General features: G+C 43.8%; 1 protein-coding gene across 2 annotated transcripts in view; it reads left to right on the top strand.

Moving 5' to 3' along the window:
- The window catches only part of ZZEF1 (zinc finger ZZ-type and EF-hand domain containing 1), a 168770-nt gene that overhangs the window by 104310 nt on the left and 39262 nt on the right, over positions 1–25198 (top strand). For both annotated transcript variants that reach the window (XM_030185993.1, XM_030185994.1), the window contains exons 36-42: positions 2053–2315; positions 4784–4956; positions 5243–5435; positions 6471–6610; positions 17304–17581; positions 18914–19088; positions 22562–22694. In XM_030185993.1, the coding sequence (XP_030041853.1) occupies positions 2053–2315; positions 4784–4956; positions 5243–5435; positions 6471–6610; positions 17304–17581; positions 18914–19088; positions 22562–22694 (1355 nt within the window). The remainder of the gene's footprint in view (positions 1–2052; positions 2316–4783; positions 4957–5242; positions 5436–6470; positions 6611–17303; positions 17582–18913; positions 19089–22561; positions 22695–25198) is intronic.

The following is a 25198-nucleotide window of genomic DNA, read 5'->3' on the forward strand; positions in this document are numbered from 1 at the left end:
TGGATCATAAAATGTCTATAGAAAATCAAGTTAATGCTCTTGTAAGAAGTACATTTTGGACTTGAAGAAAATTGAGAATTATCAGGAAATACTTGCAGGAAGACCCAATTTAGGTTGGTAATCACTGATTGCCCAATATCAGTGATTACCAACCTAAATTGGGTCTTCCTGCAAGTATTTCCTGATAATTCTCAATTTTCTAAAAGTACAAAATGTACTTCTTATAAGAGTATTGACTTGATTTTGTATAAACATTTTATGATCCAACTTGATTATTGTAATATCGTTTATTTGGGGCTTTCGAAAATCCTTTTCAGTCCTAAAAGATATTGGTTGTGATTATAGTTGTGAGTAATTTTTTTTAAAAGGCTGCTTATGTCCAAGTTCCAAAAAGGTGCCTATTTAAATCTATCTTATAAAGGGAACATAGAAACTATGGAACTCATTTTCAAAGCACTTAGACTTACAAAGTTCAACTTTGCAAGTCTACGTGCTTTGAAAATACACCTCTATATGTTTTTATAAAATTGAAACCCACAATAAACACCAGTAGTGCACAAATTTCCCCCAGCTTAGAAAAAGGTGCATAATTTTTGCACGTTTCATACATCACATACATTACAACTACATCATCTGACCATGTAAAGATACACATGAACTTTCAGCTCATTTACTTACACATGTATATGGCTGCACAATTTCATAAGAGCCCTTTTCCATACATAAAGCATGATTTATGATGGAAAAAGCTTTATACAATGGCCTCCTTTGTGTTTGGCACTGTAATCCACTGAAGACAAACTTTTTTTAATCAATAGAATATACATATAGTCAAATTAGGGCTGCATTTTGAAAAAAAAGTTTTAATCATGAATTATCACATGATTAAAAAAAATTTAATCGCACAATTAAAGGTATTTTATTTATTTCCATCTGCTGCTCCTTGTGACTCTGGGCAAGTTACTTAACCATCCATTATCCTAGGTATAGAATATGTAAACCCTTTTGATTGTAACCACAAAAAAGCAGTATATCAAATCCCATTCCTTCCCTAAGAACTGATAATCTCCCTCCCACCCTCAGGTCCAACTTCTCTCCCTTTCTCTTCCTTCCCTCCCTCTCATCTTCCCTAGGTCCATTATGGCTTTCTTTCCTGGGATCCATTTTTTCTCTCTCTCTCCCTGTCTGTCCCTCCCTTCCATGCCCATGAGTGGGCACAAACTTAGTGGTGAGCAACACCAGGCTATTCTTGTGGCTTCTGGAGCTCACTGCCTCAGGCATAGCTTCAGTTGGTGGCCCCTCCAGTTCTGCTTGTGGGTCTGCAGCCCACACTCTCCCCCCATCCCTGGTGTTCAGTATCTCCCCCCAGCCAGTCTACCTTAAAGGTGGTCTGTTGGTTCCCAGAAGTGGCAGCATTGCACATATGCTGCCTGTGGCCTGCTCTGAAGTTTTCCCTCTGGGCCGTTCTGCTCTCTGATATCACTTCCTATTTCTGCCTGGGCTGGACGGGTCAGAAGGAAAGCTTCAGACCAGGCTGCAGGCAGCATGCTGCTGGCTAGGAACATCAGAAGACCACTTTTAAGGTAGACTTGTGTGTGTAGAGGGGTGATGTTGAATCGCAGATGAAAGATGTTGGATTGTCCTGAGGACAGGGGTTGGGAGTGGAAAAAAGCAGAAGTGATGTTTGGAGTAGATAGGAAACGCTGCAATGTGATTAATTTTTAAAATCATGAATAATTACTAATGTATTAATGACAGAGTTAACTGTAATTAAAATGCAGTCCTAATTCAATTAAATACAGGTTACACAGAACTGATTTTCAGATATTTGAGAACTGGAATTCTAAAGTAACAAAATAGCTTATTGAAGAAAACTTCCACCTGTATAACCAGCATTCTTTTTTGGATAGGTAAAATTTTGTGTTCTTACAACAGAGAATTAAAAGTAGAGGGGAAACACATTTCTATGGAACTGGTTAGGCATCTTGATAAAATAGTACATTTAAGCTTGCTGAGCATTCCTGAATTTGTATCTGCTCTTTCCTGTTTCAGCCATTTACCCACTCACAGCATCACTGTGTATCCAATGGTCACAATTCGAATCAGCGACCGTCAAAGACTCATACAGCCTTATGTACATAACTATTCTTGGCTGCTGTTCAGTGCTTTGGCTCTCTACTGCTCGGACTTGGCAAGTGAGGAAGAAGTAGAGGGGGAGAGACTTGATCCGCAAGTCCTTTCTCAGGCCAAAGCACTGCAGGCTCATTGCATGGAGCTCATCGCAGACTGCCTTGTGAAAGCACAGCAAGGAAAAAGTAAGATCTGATGTTTTTGGCTGTGCTTGCTGATACAGAGTCCAGCTTTATTACTTCTCTTAATTTTGTGACCTGCAGCTTTGTTTTCAAAGATTCTCAAGCCTTCAGGTTTTTGTGCTATCCAAAATGAATGTTCATCAGAAACTTGCATATAGTGGACCAGATGCATTAAGAGATGATTTTGAGACTGCACCTCTGGTTTACAGAGACATTATCACCTACATGTGCAAATGGCAATTTCAGAAAGCCACTCTTTACATGTAGTAGTCTCGACTATGCATAGATTGCAAAGAGGTGTGGTTTGAGCAAGCCTATGTGTGTGCCTCTATTCCAAGGGGGAATATATGTGGTTATAAAATAATTCTATATGTTGGCATTAACATCAGCTCCAAGGCAGCCATATGCCAAGGTTACATTTATTTGATGAATCGCCTAAGGCATTGCTCGCAAAGCGATTTACATAAAATTAAAGCATTATCACACAGTGCCTACTTTGGCTACGAAATTAGTAAGCGGTCTTGAATGCAAAAATTACAGGGACAGGCTTAGGTACCTCAACATGTATACACTGGAAGAGAGGAGATATGATAGAAACGTTTAAATATCTCAAGGGCATTTATGTACAAGAAGAGAGCCTTTTTCAAATGAAGGAGAGCTCTGGAATGAGGGGGCATACGATAAAGTTAAGAGGGAATAGGCTTAGGAGTAACCTTCACAGAAAGGGTGGTGGAGGCGTGGAATGGCCTCCTGGTGGAGGTGGTGGAGTCGAGGACTGTTCCAGAATGTAAAAAGGCATGGGATAAGCATGTGGGATCGCTTAGGAACAGGAAGAATTAGGGGTTACAGAGGATGGGCAGACTGGATGGGTCATATGGCCTTTATCTGCCGTCGTGTTTCTGCTTTGATGGTGCAGGTTTAAAGGATGAGCTCAGCCCTTTCCACAGATCACTCTCTGGCATGAGATCACTTCTCCTGACCACCCTCTTCCCCCCATTCCCGATGCTATCACAACTCTCACTAGGTCCCTGGTATTCTAGTGTACAGCTTCCTAAATTGTGGGTTGGGACCCAAATGGGGTCAAGAAACTTGTATTTGTGGTTGGGACCTGGACGGGTGCCTCATGGGGTCACATGCTTTCCACTGCTGTGCTATTTGGTGTTGCGGCTGTAGAAAGATTTATGAGCATTGATCTAGTTGGGAGCAAGAGTCACTCCTGCATATGGCAGCTTCAGTTTCTCGCAGTACATTTAGGATTTTGTACTGGCTTCAGCACTGAAACTCTTCTTACAGCACTGTATAATGACATTCAGTGAGCCTTGGATGGAGGAAAGGTGGTTATTTTGATTTCACTAGATTTCAGTAAGTGGATTCTATAATAATTTGGGGTGGTTGTTCTGATTGCATGCTTTCTTTTGAATTTTAGATTTCATGAATGATCAAAACTTTTTTTTTCTTTTTTGCTCCATTCATATTTTGATTAGTTAGCTCTAAGGACTTTAGTTAATTCATTAGTTCTCAATTGTCTCAGCTATGGTAATATCTTATATTGCAGTCTTACATAATCTTCCCTGAAGCATTTCCTGAATATACAAAATACATACTATGCTGCAAACTAATATGCTTATCTGACCCATCCTCTCATTACTGAACATTGGCTTCCAATTGTCTGTTGAGTGAATTTCAAAATATTTTTGCATGCTTATTAGGCATTTTTCACAGGAATGCCTAGTTATTTGGTAAATGACATGATCCTGTTGACAGTGAATCAACTGACTGACCAGAACACAAGCATCTAATTCTTTCTATTCTTCCTTCAGTAACCTGCACAGGACTGGGGTTACCCATCAGACAGCTTTTTTTTTTTCTTTTTATTCTCATTTTTGTGGAATTAAGTACTAGCTACATTGAATCCTCCTATAATAAATGTAAGACAGGTCTGAAGACCTGTTTTTCACTAAGTCATTTGGGGGCTGTCTGGATTGAGCATTTCTTTTTCGCCATTGCTGACCAAGCCTTTTTATTCTAATTGTTCTGCTTCTATGTGTGGTTTATGTCTATACCCTGGTCTCTGTCCTATGTATTGATCATTTAGCTAAGTGTAATTTGTAAACCATTTTGTTGTGATTGTCATGTTCAAATGTTTCTAAGCTGAAACTAAAGATTGGATTTGAAATTGTTTTCCAAGCACAGGTCTGATCGCATAAAATGGGACCCTGTGCTAAAACTGCACGACATGTAAAATAAACCCATCTTAACGCTTGCCCATGTTAATAACTTCCCCCCTAAATATACATTCATTATATCAGTATTTAAACATGGAAGGAGCTCCCTTGCAGAAAGATAGGCCACGGGTGGCTTAACTTTAATATTCAAGCCAACGTGGTAGATTTGCGGCTTAGATTTCCAGCAGTCAGATAGCTCAAGGGCACGGTACTGAGATATGTCTGTCTTACTGATGTTTGCTTCAGGTTTGAGAGCTTCTGCCCTCCTCTCCATGTGGACCAACAGTGAATCCTCTTCAGAAACAGAGGCTACGTCTGTCAGCTCTTCTGTTGATGGTGTGATTGAGACTGTAGAGTATATTGCTGGGAATAAAACTACCGTTAACTCGACAAAGACAGCCCCTCTTGTTCCTTCCAGTGTAAGTAACAATTCCAAAGACTAGGATATTTCATCCTGCAGAGTCAGCTACATCTCCATTCTATGTCAGCCTCTCATATTTAGAACCATCATTTTAGTATGTTCTGTAAATATATTATCTTGTATCTAATCCCCTAACCTAGACGTCTGTGCATTTCTAGTTATTATTGATTTGAAGCACTTGAATTCAATTCCCAGGTTTTGGTTCGCATTTAAATTCATACGCTAACCAATATGTTTTGGACCATTTTCTGCAGATTTATTCCTTGTCTTTTTTTTTTTCCAAGGGTAAAGAAGATTCTAAGGAATCAGTTGAGTTTGACATTGAAAAAAATCAGCATCTGCAGCCTAAAATATGTATCTCTGAAGCAGAAATTCCAAAGAAAGACTCTCCTGATCAAATGTTGCAGGGCACAGAAGCGAATGTCGTTTTAAAAGCAGAGTTATCCATAGATAGCAGAGTCTCTTCAGGTGCTCCAGGTAATGACTAAGAATGATTTGCCCCTTCAGTAAAAGACAATGGCCAGTTTGGACATTTGTAAGCTGCTGCTTTTCTACTGTTGTATCACGTTTTTTAATGGTTGCAGGTGTGCTGCTCACTGGTACTTGGTCTTTTCAGTAAGCTGCTATGTTTTTCCTGTAGCTCAGCTGTTTAGAGCAAATTCAGGAAGTGCTTAAAAGTACCAACATTATTGCTATTACAGTAATATTCAAAAAGCTGAGCTTCTAAGGTTAAGTGTTCTAAGCAAGGGGCTTATTTTCAGAACGTAGCATAGATTGTTTATCATTAGAAATTGCACCCTTCGCTTTGGAGGAGTGTTTAGAGCACCTGCCTGACAACTAGGGAAACCAGGTTTCCCTGTCGGTTGTAAGAGAAGTTTAGTCAGCTTGAGACCGAAACCCCTGTCAGTATGATCCAACTGAGTGGTTCCTGATGAAGCCCTGTTATGGGTGAAACGAATCGGGCCCTGTTGAAAATCAACAGTTGAACTGTGGGGTTGTCAAGCCAGAATTTATTAAGCTAAGTTGATGCATGCCATGCTGTAGCTTGAACAGTTTTTGTTACTCAGTTAATATTTGTGCTCCGTTATGGGCATTTTTGAATGAGTGGAGTAGGGAATATTTACCCCATGAAAGAAACTTGATCACAGGCACAAAGTCTTTTTTAGATAATAGTGTCTTGTTGATTAGACCTTGGCAGAAGCCTTGGTTTCTGAGGGTATTTCCCACTTTCCTCATTTCTTTACATTCATTCCACACAACCCTTTGGATTGTGTTTGACTGTTTTTCAGTTCTCTGGTGTGTTAGAAAACCAGATTCAAATCCCACTGCTGCTGCTGCTCATTGTAATTTTAGCAGGAAGCTCTAATAGCCCTTTCTAATTTATTTTCAATACAGGAACAGTTGCAAAAAAGTGTCTTTGGTACATGCATTTATTAAAACCTTTATTACAGAATATTTTGTTTTCCAGGTATCCTAATAGTAGTTCTTTCATTTTGTTTGGTTTTGATACAGATATCTCAAGTTCTGATGAGTCATCCAAAAAGCAGGTAGAGGATAAGCCAGCTATGCCAAGTCCAGAACAAGTGTTTGCTGAATGCTCACAAGAGAGAATTCTGGGTTTACTGGCTGCCATGCTACCAATGTTTAAATCGGTAAGAACAGCAAATTCCTCTGCCATTTTTTTATGGTTCAACATTTTTTATTGACGACAACCAGGATATACAAGACTTGTGAGACACTTCAAATTCTGAACAGCTGACACATATAAACGATACAGCATTATCCGTCATCAAGTTTTACATTGTTTAATAAATCTCCGAACTCCCCCCCCCCCAACTTCACCATAAGGATAAAGGAGAAACAACCAATGAAGTAATAACCTCTTATCGGGAACGTATTAGAGACCACGCTCCTTCCATTGCTACGAAAATCATGTTCTAGATATCCAGCAGTGGACCTGCAGTCCCCAAATGGTATGGTTAGCACCCTTTCCTGGGGTTCAAGCTGGAGAGCCTGTGTTCTGATGGCCCTCCCTCCTACCACCCCAAGGTGTTCTCTTAACAAGACCTGGTACGAGTGCGTTGAACTAAATATAACTCCCCTCCCCCCTCCCTATCCCCTTCTGCCTGAGTGACCTATAAATCCACCGATCAATAACCTCGTTCTTGCTTAAGTGACACAAGTTGCTGAAGTAGGATCCTTTAATGCGCTGAGTTTATTAAGAATGTAACTTCGTGCTTTGGGAGACATCACATTAATATAATCTGTCCAAGTTAAATAAAAGTGTTTTTGTGTTTTGAAATTAAGCAGAGCATCCTGAAGCTCCAACAAAAGTAAGGCATGCAAACGATTACGCCATTGCCAGAAAGAGGGGGCCCGCTCCAATGTCCAATTCACCAAGATACATTTCAGACCAACCACAGAGGCCTTGTGGACAAGTGCATTTTGGTAAGCTGTACCCCCCTCCACCGGACTTTGGCATCCCAGCAAAATGCATTTTGGCAAACGTCTGATCCGGGAGCCTCCAATTCTTTCCAAAAACCTTAGTATCCTTCTCCAAAAAGCCTCGGTTGCAGGACATTGCCAAAAGGCATGGTAAAAATCACTTTGGTTCGCCCCACATCGCCTACACTGAGCCGATTCTAAATACCCCATCCTGTATAAACGGGACTGTGATGTGTATGCTCTGTAGATTACTCTAAACTGACATTCCCGAAGTTCTACACTCCTAGTCCATTTCCCCACCCCTCTCAACCCCCGCAGAAGATCCCGGGTTGAGACCTCCGTCTGTGTGTCTTCTGCCCACCTAGCAGCCACCTTTCCTAAATCTCTCTGTGGACGGGTAGCTATCAATCGCTTGTATAACATGGAGATGGAGACCGGGTCCCCCGACGGTACCTCTAAAAGATCTTCCAGCTTGGTGGCCACATCGACATCCAGCGTCCTCTTAGGCAGAGATGCTACATAGTGTCGCACCTGTTCGTATGCAAATCTGGAGCTCCAATCTGTAGGATTTAGACCAAGGTCCTCCATAGATTTGATTGCTCCAGAAGGCTCCAGCACCTGATGTAAAAATACAATCCCCCTCTCTCCCCATTCCCTCAATCCAAGATTTTCAGTGCCCGGACGGAAGGCGTCATTTCCCTGCAGGGGGAGAAGTCTACTACACCCACCATCAAAGGCCCAAATCTTCGCCAGATCCCTCCACAGCGCCCTCAATGGTCCTATCAAAACACTTGATCTAGCATGTGCCTCCACTTCTTTCCCCCTCGCATGTAACATATAGAAATTGTGCCTTGGTCTACACAACGCCTTTTCCATGGCTACCGGAGTGTACAGTGGGGGAAATAAGTATTTGATCCCTTGCTGATTTTGTAAGTTTGCCCACTGACAAAGACATGAGCAGCCCATAATTGAAGGGTAGGTTATTGGTAACAGTGAGAGATAGCACATCACAAATTAAATCCGGAAAATCACATTGTGGAAAGTATATGAATTTATTTGCATTCTGCAGAGGGAAATAAGTATTTGATCCCCCACCAACCAGTAAGAGATCTGGCCCCTACAGACCAGGTAGATGCTCCAAATCAACTCGTTACCTGCATGACAGACAGCTGTCGGCAATGGTCACCTGTATGAAAGACACCTGTCCACAGGCTCAGTGAATCAGTCAGACTCTAACCTCTACAAAATGGCCAAGAGCAAGGAGCTGTCTAAGGATGTCAGGGACAAGATCATACACCTGCACAAGGCTGGAATGGGCTACAAAACCATCAGTAAGACGCTGGGCGAGAAGGAGACAACTGTTGGTGCCATAGTAAGAAAATGGAAGAAGTACAAAATGACTGTCAATCGACAAAGATCTGGGGCTCCACGCAAAATCTCACCTCGTGGGGTATCCTTGATCATGAGGAAGGTTAGAAATCAGCCTACAACTACAAGGGGGGAACTTGTCAATGATCTCAAGGCAGCTGGGACCACTGTCACCACGAAAACCATTGGTAACACATTACGACATAACGGATTGCAATCCTGCAGTGCCCGCAAGGTCCCCCTGCTCCGGAAGGCACATGTGACGGCCCGTCTGAAGTTTGCCAGTGAACACCTGGATGATGCCGAGAGTGATTGGGAGAAGGTGCTGTGGTCAGATGAGACAAAAATTGAGCTCTTTGGCATGAACTCAACTCGCCGTGTTTGGTGGAAGAGAAATGCTGCCTATGACCCAAAGAACACCGTCCCCACTGTCAAGCATGGAGGTGGAAATGTTATGTTTTGGGGGTGTTTCTCTGCTAAGGGCACAGGACTACTTCACCGCATCAATGGGAGAATGGATGGGGCCATGTACTGTACAATTCTGAGTGACAACCTCCTTCCCTCCGCCAGGGCCTTAAAAATGGGTCGTGGCTGGGTCTTCCAGCACGACAATGACCCAAAACATACAGCCAAGGCAACAAAGGAGTGGCTCAGGAAGAAGCACATTAGGGTCATGGAGTGGCCTAGCCAGTCACCAGACCTTAATCCCATTGAAAACTTATGGAGGGAGCTGAAGCTGCGAGTTGCCAAGCGACAGCCCAGAACTCTTAATGATTTAGAGATGATCTGCAAAGAGGAGTGGACCAAAATTCCTCCTGACATGTGTGCAAACCTCATCATCAACTACAGAAGACGTCTGACCGCTGTGCTTGCCAACAAGGGTTTTGCCACCAAGTATTAGGTCTTGTTTGCCAGAGGGATTAAATACTTATTTCCCTCTGCAGAATGCAAATAAATTCATATACTTTCCACAATGTGATTTTCCGGATTTAATTTGTGATGTGCTATCTCTCACTGTTACCAATAACCTACCCTTCAATTATGGGCTGCTCATGTCTTTGTCAGTGGGCAAACTTACAAAATCAGCAAGGGATCAAATACTTATTTCCCCCACTGTATGCCTCTGTCTGCTGGTACCAATCCCCTAAGTGACGTAGTAAGCAAGCTATATTATAAAGTTTAATATCAGGGACTCCAAACCCCCCATCTCTCCCTTGCCCCATAAGGTACTCAAACTTAATCTGAGGTCTCTTCTTAGCCCAGAAGAACTTAGAAAGCATACTATGTAGTGCACTTACATCCCTTTGCTTAAGGTAAATCGGTATTGTTTGCAGAAAATATAACCATTTAGGGAACAGCACCATATTAAACAACGCGATGCGTCCCATCAAAGACAAAGGTAACCCCTCCCATCTCCCAAGAGTCTCTCTTGTGTTAGCAAGTGTGCAATATTTGCCTCTCCAAGTTGTCTAGGGTCTTTAGTGAGTTGGATTCCTAAGTATTTAAAGGCCGTTCCCGCTCTTCTAAATGGACAGTTTAGTCTCACCCACTGGTCCTCCCTCATATTAAGGGTCATAACCTCTGATTTCTCTAGATTAAGCCGAAATCCAGAAAAATCCCCAAATTCCGCAAAAAGTTCCGTCAATGAAGGCAGCGAAACCTGGGGATCCTCCAGAACTACTAACAGATCATCTGCAAAGGCCGAGATCTTGAAAGAATCTTCCCCTATCTGCACTCCTCTCACCTCCCCCGTCCGCTTGATGTCCCTAATAAGGGGATCCAACACCAATATGAAGAGAAGTGGTGAGAGGGGGCAACCCTGCCTAGTTCCGCGGGCTATCTCAAACGAGGCCGAGGCCCTTCCATTCACCCAAACCTCAGCTGTCGCTCCGTGGTATAATGCTTTTATTGCATCATGGAAGAACCCCTCCATACCATATGCCCGCAAGATGGCAAACATGAAATCCCATCTGACATAGTCAAAAGCCTTTTCGGCGTCGAAGCTGACTATTAAAGCTGGGGTCGCCAGATGATGTATTTTCTCTAAGGCCCCCAGAACCTGCCTCATGTTGCGCACTACTGTTCTGCCCCGGTCAAAGCCCACCTGTGACTCTTCCACCACCTGCGGCAAAATTTTTGCTAATCTGTTTGCCAAAATTTTTGCAAACAACTTTGTCTCAAAAGGCAACAGAGAAATAGGCCTATACGATCCTGCACTCAAGGGGTCTCGGCCTGGTTTTAAGAAAACCACTATTTGGGCCCTCCGCAGTGATTCTGGTAGGGCACCTATCTGTATAAACCGATTAAACACCACCGTAAGGCATGGTACTATTTCATCCGCAAGAATTTTGTAAAATTCAGCAGACAGCCCATCGCCCCCAGGCACCTTAAACAAAGGGCTATCTCGAATACCCCAGCTCACCTCATCCTCTGTTATATCCCCCTTGAGGCTATCTTGGTGGATCTCCGCAATTTTAGGAAGTGATTGACCTGCTATGTACCATTCCGCCTGAAGTCCCTGCTCATCTGGCGCCGAATACAGCGTCTCATAAAACTGCCTAAAGACTTCATTCACTCCCTCTGATGTATGCTGCAATCCTCCTTTTGCATCCCTTATCTGAGAAACAAAACGTGACCCTCCCACCTGTTGCACTAACCGGGCCAACAGCTTCCCTTGTCGATTAGCATGCTTGTATAATTGGTATCGGAAGTATTGAATAGATTTTTTGGTTTTCGCGTGTATTAATTGGTTTAAAGCAGACTGAGCTTCTAATAACTGAGATTTATGTATGCTCGAGGGCTTCACTCCAAACCTCTGTCGTGCCTTCCCGACTATCTTCCCCAACTTGAGAATCTCTGCCTCCCTAGCTTTTTTCTTATGGGAGTAATATGAAATAATGGTGCCTCTCAGCACGGCTTTAGCTGCTTCCCAAAACAATACCGGGTCCCTTTGATAAGTGTCTTTATTAAACTCTGTTTACTCACGCCATTGAGCTTGTAGAAAAGAAGAGAACTTCCCATCATAGTAAAGTTCCCTAGGGAATCGCCATCGGGCTCTCTGTGCTCTCTCCTGCCCGCAAGAAAAGGAAACCCACACAAACGCGTGGTCCGACACCTGAGTCGGTCCTATCTCCACCTGTTCCAGTAGTGTGACTATACAAGATGAAACCAATATATAGTCAATACGTGAAAGCGTATCATGGGCTCTCGATAGGTGGGTGTAGTCCCTCTCCCCCGGGTGGAACAAGTGCCAAGCATCTACCATATCCAACAAGGAACAGAGCTTTGGGATTCCCTTTCTCACATTCACTGGGCCTACTCTAGAAGTCCCCGTACTGTCCAATAGCGGATCGAACACCGAATTAAAGTCACCCCCCATAATTATGGGCATCTGGTCGAAGGAATGTACCCGGTTCACTATGGTTTGGTAAAACTGTCTATCATACTGATTTGGCGCATACACATTCACCAGCAGCAGGGGTTGATTATGCACTTGAACCTCCACCATAACAAATCTACCTTTCGGGTCTATAACCACCCTCTTCCTGACAACAGGAAGCCCCTTGCGGAATAGTATAATGACTCCTGCTTTTCTGTTGGTCGTTGGGCTATCCACATAATCTCCCACCCACCATCTACATAGTTTTTTGTGTTCCTGCCCCGTTAAGTGTGTCTCCTGTAGCATTGCTATGTGAGGTTTTTGTCTGTTTAAGGTTTGTAAAATCTTACTTCGCTTTATCGGGGAGGTCATGCCCCCCACATTCCAGGAAACCACCTTAACCATTTTCTGGTAGAAGCATGCTAATAATACAGTTATTTGCAATGTAAGAGAGAAGGTGTCCCAGCCTCCACCTCCCCCCACCCTTGTCCTCCCCAGCAACCGTTCCCCAGATCCTTCTGTCACTTGCTGCACCTCGCTCACTCAGGCAGAATTCCCCCCCTCCCCCCCACCCTTGCCCTCCGCCCCTCATCAGTTCCCTCACCCATTCCCTCGAGTTCTCCAAGGAACTCATCACGTATAGGTGCACTAGCCCCTACCAAAAATGATTCCTTTCCCTCTTTTTAGGGGAACCCACCGTTAAACTTTCAAATCTGCTCTCCCCTTCACATAGCAAAACATTGTACCCCATCTATCTTGATCAATATACTATTTGAACACTTATTGTAATTACGGTTTACATTTTGATCTTAACAGACTGTGTGTTACGTTGACTTATCAGAGCCCTGGCTGGCTCTATTAGAGTCCCTGAAATGTAGAGTCTTCTTTCAAACATTTATTCCCGCTTCAGGCCCCAAACAACATTTGCCTGAACCCCGTCCCGCCGAGATACCTTTCAGTCAGTCACTCCCTGTGTCAGGCTTTGGATGAAAGCAGAAGCTGCCGACACATTTTCAAAGAACTTTACTGTACCTCCATGGTGTACTCTCAGCTTTGCAGGGTATATCAGAGCGAACCTGATCTCATGAAGTTGTGTACACACTGGTGCAAACTCCTTCCTTGCTGTTGCCACTCTCGAGGAATAGTCCTGAAAGCAGAGAATTCGCTGTCCTTCATGTTTAAGTTCTCCTCCTGCTCGTACTGCTTGTAAAATAGCCTGTTTGTGCCCGTAGTTGAGGATTTTCAAAATCACCGCCCGAGGCCGCGCCGCTCCTTGTCTCCTTGGCCCCAGTCGGTGTGCTCTCTCGATCCTCAGGGGGCCTGGCATATTATTCAATTTCAGCGTGGTCGGAATCCAGGTTTCAAGGAAACTGCCCAGCTCTGACTCTTGGATCTGCTCTGGCAAACCGATCAGGCGCAGATTATTTCGCCTGGATCGGTTCTCCAAATCATCGATTTTATTCTCCAGGTCCACTATCCTTTTCTGTAGGGCTTCCACCGGCTGCACCTCAGACACCATGCGGTCCTCGATATCACTAATCCTTTGTTGGACATGGTCCAGGTCCAGATGAAATCCATCTAGGCGTTCGTGAGCCGAGTCCGCCCTATCATATATTGCTTGTAATTTTTTGTCCAGGGCTGCCTCAACTGCGGCCGTTACTTCCGCCGTAATTTCGGATGTCCATGCCGAGCAAACGCTGGAACTCGGCGATTGCGGTGCGGCCGCCATCTTAGGTTCCGCGGCCTTGTTTTTTTCTTTTTTTTGAAGTTTCGCCGCCATCCCGCTTTCTCCGGTCACTACCGCCAGCTAAAGCGCAGCACCCGAATCAGCTCTGCAAGCCCAATAGGATTTGAATCCTTCGGATCCCCGATGAGGTCAGATAATTGGCAAAGATGCGGGGGACTAGCAGGAGCTCAGCACACACGAGTCCTCACTCCTGCATCGCACCACGTGACTCCCCATTCCTCTGCCATTTTTATCATGTATCTTATCACACATACCAGGTGTCAGGTCAATATTTAGCCACCACAGTCAGGGTTTTTTGTTTGTTTGTTTTTTAACACTGGCCTTAGATGTTTAAAAAAAAAAAAAATCCAGATTTTTTTTTTAGAGGCACAGCACAAAAATGTCTAGCAAATGTCCATTTTTGAAACAAAAAGTTGGACATTTTTCCGGTTTGAAAATGGCCATGTTCGCTACTGGACTTTTGAACATTTTTTGCAAAACATCCAAAATCGGATTTAGACATCATATTGAAAATGCCCCTTATAATTACAACTAAATTCTAGTGGTGATGGGTCATTGTGCAGTACTTGTATTGCTGAATCTTCTTAGCTGAGGGTGCTAATAATACCTTGGTGCTTAAGCTTTATGTGCTCTGAAGGTCCCAAAATGCTATCTCTGTTTGGCACAGGACGAGGGGGTAAAACATCTTTCAGCTGTCATTGTCATAAACTACTACTACTTAACATTTCTAGAGCGCTACTAGGGTTACGCAGCGCTGAACAATTTAACAAAGAAGGACGGTCCCTGCTCAAAGGAGCTTACAATCTAAAGGACAAAATGTCAAGTTGGGGTAGTCTAAATTTCCTGAGTAGAGGTGTAGTGGTTAGGTGCCGAAGGCGACATTGAAGAGGTGGGCTTTGAGCAATGATTTGAAGATGGGCAGGGAGGGGGCCTGGCGTATGGGCTCAGGGAGTTTGTTCCAAGCATGGGGTGAGGCGAGGCAGAAAGGGCGGAGCCTGGAGTTGGCGGTGGTGGAGAAGGGTACTGAAAGGAGGGATTTGTCTTGAGAGCGGAGGTTACGGGTAGGGACGTAAGGGGAGATGAGGGTAGAGAGGTAAGGAGGGGCTGCAGATCGAGTGCATTTGTAGGTTAGTAGGAGAAGCTTGAACTGTATGTGGTATCTGATCGGAAGCCAGTGAAGTGACTTGAGGAGAGGGGTGATATGAGTATATCGGTCAAGGCGGAAGATAAGACGTGCAGCAGAGTTCTGAATGGACTGAAGGGGTGATAGATGGCTAAGTGGGAGGCTGGTGAGGAGTAGGTTGCAGTAGTCAAGGCGAGAGGTAATGAGAGAGTGGATGAGAGTTCGGGTGGTGTGCTCAGAGAGGAAGGGGCAAATTTTGCTAATGTTATAGAGGAAGAAGCGACAGGTCATGGCTATCTGCTGGATATGCGCAGAGAAGGAGAGGGAGGAGTCGAAGATGACACCGAGGTTGCGGGCAGATGAGACGGGGGCGATGAGGGTGTTATCAACAGAGATAGAGAGTGAAGGGAAAGGAGAAGTGGGCTTGGGTGGGAAGACAATAAGTTCGGTCTTGGCCATGTTCAGTTTCAGGTGGCGGTTGGACATCCAGGCAGCAATGTCGGATAAGCAGGCCGATACTTTGGCCTGGGTTTCCGCAGTGATGTCTGGTGTGGAGAGATAAAGCTGGGTGTCGTCAGCATAAAGATGATAGTGGAAACCATGAGATGAGATCAGGGAGCCCAGGGAAGAGGTGTAGATTGAAAAAAGAAGGGGTCCAAGGACAGATCCCTGAGGAACTCCAACAGAGAGCGGGATAGGGGTGGAGGACGAACCATGAGATTGTACTCTGAAGGTACGATGGGAGAGATAAGAGGAGAACCAGGAGAGGACAGAGCCCTGGAACCCAAAAGAGGACAGTGTGTCAAGAAGTAGGTTGTGATTGACAGTGTCAAAAGCGACGGATAGGTCGAGGAGGCTGAGGATGGAGTAGTGACCTTTGGATTTGGTGAGGAACAGGTCATTGCAGACTTTAGATAGTGCTGTTTCTGTCGAGTGTAGGGGGCGAAAGCCGGATTGAAGTGGATCGAGGATGGCATGAGAGGAGAGAAAATCAAGGCAGCGACTGTGAACGGCGCGTTCAAGTATCTTGGAGAGGAAGGGTAGGAGGGAAATGGGGCAGTAGTTGGAGGGACAGGTAGGGTCAAGTGATGGTTTTTTGAGGAGTGGTGTGACCACAGCATGCTTGAAGGTGTCCGGGACAGTTGCAGTGGAGAGAGAGAGGTTGAGGATATGACAGATGGGGGGGGGGGGGGTGATAGTAGGAGAGATGGTATTAAGTAAGTTGGTGGGGGTAGGGTCTGAGGAACAGGTGGTGGATTTCGAGGAGGAGAGGAGACGGGCGGTTTCCTCTTCGGTGATATCAGGAAAAGAGGAAAAGGAGGCCTGGGTTGGTTGGTTGAGAGAGTGGGTTATAGGATGAAGAGGAGGAGAAGGGTTGGTGGTGAATTCAAGGTTGATCTTCTGGACCTTGTCGCGGAAGTAGTCGGCCAGAGATTGGGGAGAGAGTGAGGGGGGGTGGGAGCGGAGGGCACTTTAAGGAGGGAGTTGAGGGTGGTGAAGAGACGATGAGGGTTAGAGCTGAGGGAATTAGTCAATTGGGTGTAATAGTCCTGTTTGGCGAGAAATAGGGAGGACTGGAAGGAGGATAGCATGAATTTGTAGTGAATGAAATCAGTATGGGTGCGAGATTTCCTCCAGAGGTGTTCAGCTGAACGGGCGCAGGAGTGAAGGTATCGGGTGAGGAAGAGGGGGTAAAACATCTTTCAGCTGTCATTGTCATAAACACAGAAGAGACAAAATGGACTTTTATAGTTATGAAGTGGAACAGATAGACGTGAATCGCTTGTTTACTCTTTCAAAAATACTAGGACTAGGGGGCACGCAATGAAGCTACAAAGTAGTAAATTTAAAATGAATCAGAGAAAATATTTCTTCACTCAACGTTTAATTAAGCTCTGGAATTCATTGCCATAGAATGCAGTAAAAGCCGTTAGCTTAGCGGGGTTTAAAAAAGGTTTGGATAGCTTCCTAAAAGAAAAGTCCATACACCTTTAATAAAATGAAAGGGGAAAATCCACTTCTTAATTTTAGGATAACCAGCATAAAATGTATTGTACTGTTTTGGGATCTTGCCAGGTACTTGTAACCTGCATTGGCCACTGTTGGAAGCAGGGTGCTGGGCTTGATGGACTATCAGTCTGTCCCAGTATGGCAATGCTTATGTTCGTATGCATAAGGCATAGGGTTTATTAAAACTGTGAAAAAGAATTCATAGAAATGAAGTTAATGAATAATGGTGTATTTTTATGCAGATTCGCGGTACGTTTTCCTTTTGTTTTGCAGGGCTCCACAGTCTCTCTAATTAATCTAGAGCAGATCCTGCCACTGATGTTCCAAGTCGTTATCTCTAATGCTGGCCACTTAAATGAAACCTATCACTTAACTCTGGGCCTTGTGGGAAAGTTGATTCTCCGGCTTTCCCCTGCCGAAGTGGACGCTGCTGTGGCTAAGGTCCTCTCAGCCAAACGTAAGCTGCTGCTGACAGGAGATGGAAGTGCCATGCCAGAAGGATGGAAGACTATACATCTTCTCTTCAGTCTGGGAGCCGTTTGTCTGGACAGGTGCTAAGCAATTTTATACTCATGCTATTACCTAAAGGAATCAATGACTCACTGGATGAACAGAAGCAAAAATTTAGCTTAGTGGTTCTTACACATGAAAAGGTCACTTGTCTTTCACTGACAGATACAAGTATTCCATGGGGTTAAATATTTATGTAATTGCCAATTGAATTATGTGGGATAAACACAAAGGAATTATCCCAATTGCGTGGGTTAAACACAAAGGAATCCTGTTTAGAAGGAGTGGATCTATGGAATCTTAGCAGAGATTGGGTGGCGACGCCGGTAATTGGTCCCTGATCGTGGCTGAATAGATATGGATGGGCTTGAGTGTAAATTTTAAGAGGCTTCGAAGTTAGCTTAAGAACTTTTAGTACAGAAACAGCGCTGGGCAGACTTTTGCGGTCTGTGCCCTGAGAAAGGCAGGGACAAATCAAACTCGGGTATACATATAAAGCGAAAAAGGTACTGGTACTCAAATGTCAGGTCACCCTTTAGGGGTGGGGTGATCACTGAGTCATCCACCCCACAATAGCTGGGCCCCCTGCAACCAGTCACAGAATCTATGACAAGGCAGAATTGGTGTGTAGGGCCTGAGCTCTTTCATTAAAACTTGGGGTCCATGGGTCAATTTTAGCAGACATTGGAAAAGGTGCTGGTACTCAGTACCCCCAAGTAACTCTTAATTCTATTTTTTTTTTTTCAGTATCTAGGAAGACATGAATATTTTGGGTTTTGAAAGCTTCTTTTTGCGCTGTAGTTATTAGGTACTTTTCTCTGCAGGGTTCCATGTGGTCATTTCACTGGACATGTAAACTGGGGCTGGGTAAGCTTTTGAGTCCAAAGGCCACAATGGGGGCCATTCCGGAGGGTCCCTCCCCCTCCCCCCCCATAGATATGAGGCACACATAGGAAGCAGCCCTCTACAAAGAGACGAGAATGAGAGCGCTGGTGCCCCACTGATATCACTTCAAGACAGAAGTGTTAACATTCTTGCTGCCACAGCCAGGAACCCATCTTGCCTCCCTAGAGCCATAGTTTGCCAAAACTAACATCTACACACTTTATTCTGTAATTTAAGAAAAAAAGACCTAAAGGGGAAGCTAATGTGACAAGAAACAGGAATGTTCCTATTTAGAGGCAAGAGAACAAAATAATATGCATCATTTGTAAGGTAGGATCTTATCTAGACAAGCATATTGAACGTCATGTGGGGAAACTGCCACTTTTAATGCATTTTCTAAAATGACTTAGTTTTAGTAAGTGACAAATGTATTTGCTTTTCAGTTTAAAGGTGGTTTTGCTTTCTGTGTTAATGCTTGTCTCTTTCAGTCGGGTAGGTCTGGACTGGGCATGCTCCATGGCTGAAATTCTTCGGGAGTTAAATGCCTGCCCTCAGTGGCATGATGTGATTGCTTCCTTCACAGACCATTGCATTAAACAGCTCCCTTTCCAGCTGAAACGCACCAATATCTTCACTTTGTTGGTATTAGTAGGCTTTCCAGAGGTAAGGAAATTGTTAGGGTTGAACTTGCTAAGAGCTTCTCACCTTTTTGCATAGCAGGGGCGTAGCTAGGTGGGGCAACGGGGGCATGGGCCGCCACAGATTTAGCCCTGGCCCCCTCGACATTTGACCCTCCCCCCGCTACTGCCCCCTCCTGCCGCTGCCCCTCCCCCACTGCCACCAGGTACCTTTGCTGGCGGGGGTTGGGGACCCCCGCCAGCAAAGGTACCTGGCGGTGGCAGCAACAGAAGAGGATCAACGGCGGTAGGAGGGGTCAAAAGTGGTGTGGGGGGGGATCGATAGCTGGGGGAGGCTGGATAAACTGTGTCCCTCACCTTGGGCTGTGGACCCCCCTCCCACCGAGGTCTGGCTACGCCCCTGCTGCATAAGCCTGTAGGTAATGTTTTACATTGTAGAACCTTTTTATTTAGGTAACAGTGCCACGTTAATATCTAAAAGAATCTTTATGTTCAACTTTTAAGACCAGTACAGCTGCTAGAGTTCTGAATGCTGTTCTTCTTGGTATCTGGTGTGTATAACACATCAGAGAGGACCGATGGACATCTAGGCCATAGTAAAGAAAGCTGATATTCTTTAATTTGCATGGTACCAATGCTGTCATAGTAACATAGTAGATGACGGCAGAAAAAGACCTGCACGGTCCATCCAGTCTGCCCAAGAAGATAAATTCATATGTGCTACTTTTTTATTTGTACTGTCCTCTTCAGGGCACAGACCGTATAAGTCTGCCCAGCACTATCCTCGCCTCCCAACTACCAGTCCCGCCTCCCACCACCAGCTCTGGCACAGACTGTATAAGTCTGCCCAGCACTATCCCTGCCTCCCACCACCGGCTCTGGCACAGACCGTATAAGTCTGCCCAGCACTATCCCTGCCTCCCACCACCGGCTCTGGCACAGACCGTATAAGTCTGCCCAGCACTATCCCTGCCTCCCACCACCGGCTCTGGCACAGACCGTATAAGTCTGCCCAGAACTAGTCCCGCCTCCCAACTGTCACTTTGTGTTTCAAAATTAATTACTATATTTAGCCTAGAATTATGATCTCTCTTTCTCCTTATGGGTCAAAGCAGCAGGTTTTAGATGATTCAGCTGCAACAGTCTTTAAGATCATTCTTATTATCTTTCTTTCATGTCTCATGCAAAATAAGTATTGCATTAAAAAAAAATTCCTATTTAGCCATTTCAACCATTATAAATCTGTATGGTTCAGGGACTGTACAGTGCTGATAATTATTGGAGCACTATGCAATCCATCAAGAGCAATAGTTTCCTTGTTCTCTTTTGGGCTTTCAGCTCAAGTGTCACCACAGCCCTAGTAGAAGCTGGTTCCATGAGCCTTCATTCACAACTGTTTACATGTAATCCCTCTCCTACCCAACTCAGCCATAAGTTATGACAGTGCTTGGCCAGACAATTACTCCCTAAACCTGGTTGCTGGGTGTCACCATCATACAGTAGCTGGGACTCACTTTCTTCTAGAAACTGTGAACGCTATCATTAGCATCCCAAGCCTTGGCTGGTCAGAGGAGCTGAAGCCAGGTGCAAGAAATAAATCCAGATCTCCCTTGCAACAATGTTGTTCATCAGTAATAGGGTGCTTTCCTGAATTTGGTTTTGTCATTTTACAAGTTTAAGCTTATAGGAAACAGACTGACAAACCTGAAGTTAAAACTTTCACACAGAGGTCAATATTCAGCAGCACGATGCCACATAAACAGTACATATAAAGTTACATGTATTTTTAACACTGAGATACATATGAGTAGTGGGGCATAAAATTTATGCATGTTTGAGCACTGGCACTTGTATGTGTAACTGATACATTCAAGTCACTGAGTATTTGTTTTTAGACCCCCCCACCCCCTATTGTTCCACCCCCCCCCCCCCCCCCCCCCCCCCCCCAAAACCATTCTGAGAATTTCTACATACTGCTTTGCCTGGTTTCTAGAATAAGCAGAGTTTTGAGTAGAACCACCATCGATAAATTTTAATTACAAAAAAAGGTAGCATTTGTGCAATTGGTGCTGATACTGGTTTCATAAATGCTTTTGAATGTCGACCCGACAGGTTTTAAGAAACACCAGAAGTGTGGTTGTAGAAGGCAGGGATTTATATATAATCATTTGTTACCTGCATTTTTTTTTAAAGAATTTCACCCAAGGCAATGTACTGTATGTTAAATAATAGATGGACATAGAGAGATAATGATCCATAGTAGAAACAAAAACTTCCAAATGAAAATTCCGCACCTGCAGCATAGAACTTATTTGTATTTATTTTTATTTATTTATTTGGATTTATTTACCGTCTTTTTGAAGGTGTTCACTCAAGGCGGTGTACAGCAAGAATAAGTCAAACATAAGCAATAGACAAATTACAGTAGTAAAAATATTCAAACAATACAAAGTATGGCATAGTATACTACATTCAAAAAAACGTGAAGGAGAGAGGTAGAGACTCAACTGGCTTGTACTCTAATAATGAGTTCGTTATATATAGAGGTGAAGCCTCAAGAAGCCCCCGGCTCAAAAATTAAAGAGCTCTCGGGAGGCTGGGCTGCTTCATCATCGGCAAACACCCCATTGGTCTACTGCGAATGTTCTTACAGATCGTTATTTCTCTTCTTTTCTTTTTCTTTTTTATTTTATACTTTTACACTTTTAATTTACTTAGCTTAGTATCCAGGCTCTCGAGACGCTGAGTATGACCTCATACTCAGCGTCTCGAGAGCCTGGATACTAAGCTAAGTAAATTAAAAGTGTAAAAGTATAAAATAAAAAAGAAAAAGAAAAGAAGAGAAATAACGATCTGTAAGAACATTCGCAGTAGACCAATGGGGTGTTTGCCGATGATGAAGCAGCCCAGCCTCCCGAGAGCTCTTTAATTTTTGAGCCGGGGGCTTCTTGAGGCTTCACCTCTATATATATAACGAACTCATTATTAGAGTACAAGCCAGTTGAGTCTCTACCTCTCTCCTTCACGTTTTTTTGGGTTTTTCAGATAGAAAATATTAGAGGGAGATTGCCTTCATTATTAGTTTGAATCATAGTATACTACATTACAATGTCAACACAATAATAAAACATTTTCATAGACGGTCTAGAGTATAAGCAAAGGTGGAACATATAGATATAAAACAGGACAAAAGGAAATTATAAAGTAGCACAGAATTCATGTTACCTTTCCAGAGGAAAGCAGCCCATGTAGGAAGAAGGTCGTGTACCTTGAAAAGTCTGTTTTTGGGACAGACCTGCTTATATTTGGCCAAGCTTCTAGTTGCACATCAAGTGTGTAAGGCATATTCAGATATTTTGATGGTGAGAAGAACCTGTAAATAAAATAAAAATAATGTTATTGATAAAAGGTAAAGCAGGTACAAATATTGAAGCCCTGTGATGGGAGCTATTGCAGGAGGGTTGTTTTAACGCTGTCTCCTTCCACCTTGTACTGTAGGTGCTGTGCATGGGGACTTCTTCAGTGTATATGGACAGTGCCAACGAGCCTCATAATGTCATCATCTTGAAGCATTTCACAGAGAAGAATAGGGCGGTGATCATTGACGTCAAAACCCGGAAAAGGAAAACAGGTTCTTTGACTAGGCTTTTTTTCATAGCTTTTCTGGGTGACTGAAGAATGGAGTATTGTTTTTAATACTTTGCCCTATATAAATCAAAAACATAAAAGGTCAGATCTGATAGAACTATCTTCCCATCTTTGTCTCCATGGCAGATGTAGAAATCCTTATTGATTAGGATCCCAAAATCTTTTCGCCGGTGGGTGCAAACTGGGTCAAAATATCTCCTGAACGGGCATCATTTTTTTTTCTCTTTGACTCTTGATTATTATTGCATACTCATATCTAGTTTCTTCATAAAATGAAATCCATTGTTTTTTCATATCTATATCTAGGCATAGTACTGGATATGACCTATATAGTACAGCGGTGCCATTGTGACATTAATTTTTTCTTAGTACAGTAAGTAGTATAGCTAAAGTACTGCATTTCTGCTGCCTTTGGAAGAAGCCAGCCTTTTGCAAGGAACATTAAATTCACTGTAGTAGGTTATGTGGATAAGTTGGTTAAGACCATGAAATGAAGTCTTGTACTATGAAATGTGTCTGCTCTTCCCCATGCACACACATCGTATGAAAAGGACTTCACAACTAAGAATCATTGTGCACCTACTGTTGTGTACCTACAAGATCTATTTATCTTGCATTTTAACTAAAAATAGATGGCAAAGGCTTGTTACTTCACATTTGCTTAAACAAACTGTGCACTTGATGGCGTCTAACCCACCTATTCTTTCAGCCAAAAATGATAATGACGGAGAGAAAGAGCATGTGAGTATATCAGTGGGGGAGAGAAGGTGGTGGTGCTCAGAGCTTTGCGTCCATCAAAATATTCTTAAGGGTCCTTTTACTAGGCTGCGGGGAAAAGGCCCTGTGGTAGTGGTGGGGGCCATTTTTCTGACACACCAGGGCCCTTTTTACCACAGCAGGTAAAAAGCCTCCCCCCCCCCCAAAAAAAAAATGGCCATTGAGGTGGCGGTAAGGACTCCCATGGTAACTGGGCAGCGCACGGCGATGCCCGATTACGGCTGGATTAGCACCGCCCTACCAATTTCTGGGATTTTATTTTATGACGGAAATAGCACGCACTTAAGATGGCAGGTGCATTGGGCCAGCAGTAGTTTCAGAGTAGTGTGCGGTAAGCCTGCATTGGGCTTACCGCCGCTTCGTAAAAGGGCCCCTAATTTATTTATTTATTTGTTACATTTGTATCCCACATTTTCCCCACCTATTTGCAGGCTCAATGTGGCTTACATAGTACCATAAAGGCGTTCGCCAAGTCCAGTAGACAAATAAATACAGTGTGATGTTAAGGTCGAATAAGGTAGACAAATACAATGTAATGTTAAGGTCGGATAAGGTAGGTATGTTTCAGGCACATTAGGGGTCGAAGATAGGGGAGGTTATATAGTGTCCAATACGATCTTTGGTTTTGCTGTGTTGCAGAGTTGAGGCATTTATGTTGGGTCGGTAGTGTACGCCTTATTGAACAGGTAGGTTTTTAGTGATTTCCTGAAGTTTAGATGGTCGTAGATTGTTTTCATGGCTTTTGGCAGTGCGTTCCATAGCTGTGTGCTTAGATAGGAGAAGTTGGATACATAGGTTGCTTTGTATTTGAGTCCTTTGCAGTTTGGGTAGTGGAGGTTCAGGCATGTTCGTGATGATCCGGTTCTGTTTCTGGTTGGTAGATCTATGAGGTCTGTCATGTATCCTGGGACTGCACCGTAGATAATTTTGTGTACCAGGGAGCAGATTTTGAAGATGATACGTTCTTTGATTGGGAGCCAGTGCAGTTTTTCTTGGAGGGGTTTGGCACTTTCGAATCATGTTTTACCGAATCTCAACCTGGCTGCTGTGTTTTGGGCTGTCTGGAGTTTCTTTGCGAATTGTTCTTTACATCCCGCATAGATTCCATTGCAGTAATCTGCATGGCTTAGTACCATTGATTGTATTAGGTTACGGAATATTTCCCTCGGGAAGAAAGGTTTTAGTCGTTTGAGTTTCCACATTGAGTGGAACATGTTCTTTATAGTGGAGTTTACTTGATTCAGCAGCCATAATGTGGTGGTTAAAGTTTTCCTTACTGATGTTGAAACTGGCAGTGACTGAAGGGGGTTGTGTGCTGCTTTTAGTCATGGGACTTCATTGTGGTGCTGGGCCTGTATGTCGTAGGGGATGTCAGGAAATACTAGAAGTAGTGTGACCCAGATGTGAAATAAGGCAGAAAAATAATAGTGCAGTAGATATTCAGATTTCTTGTCCAGGGCTAACCGGGCATTTTCAGGGGCATTCAGCCGGACAGTGCCATTGAAAATGCCCAGTTAGCACCTAAACTGGAAGCGGCTATTTTGTGGGCATTCCTGGGACGGAGTCAGCACTTAGCCAGTTAAGTGCCGATATTCATTACTTGAGTGGCTATGATGCATAAAATGCTGAATATCTTACATAACTGGCTATGTTTTCATCATCTAAGGTCCCTAAATGGAGTATTGTCACCACCTGTGCATATGCGGTCAG

Source organism: Microcaecilia unicolor, chromosome 13 (assembly GCF_901765095.1).
Source record: "Microcaecilia unicolor chromosome 13, aMicUni1.1, whole genome shotgun sequence".
In the NCBI taxonomy this organism is placed as follows: Eukaryota; Metazoa; Chordata; class Amphibia; order Gymnophiona; family Siphonopidae; genus Microcaecilia; species Microcaecilia unicolor.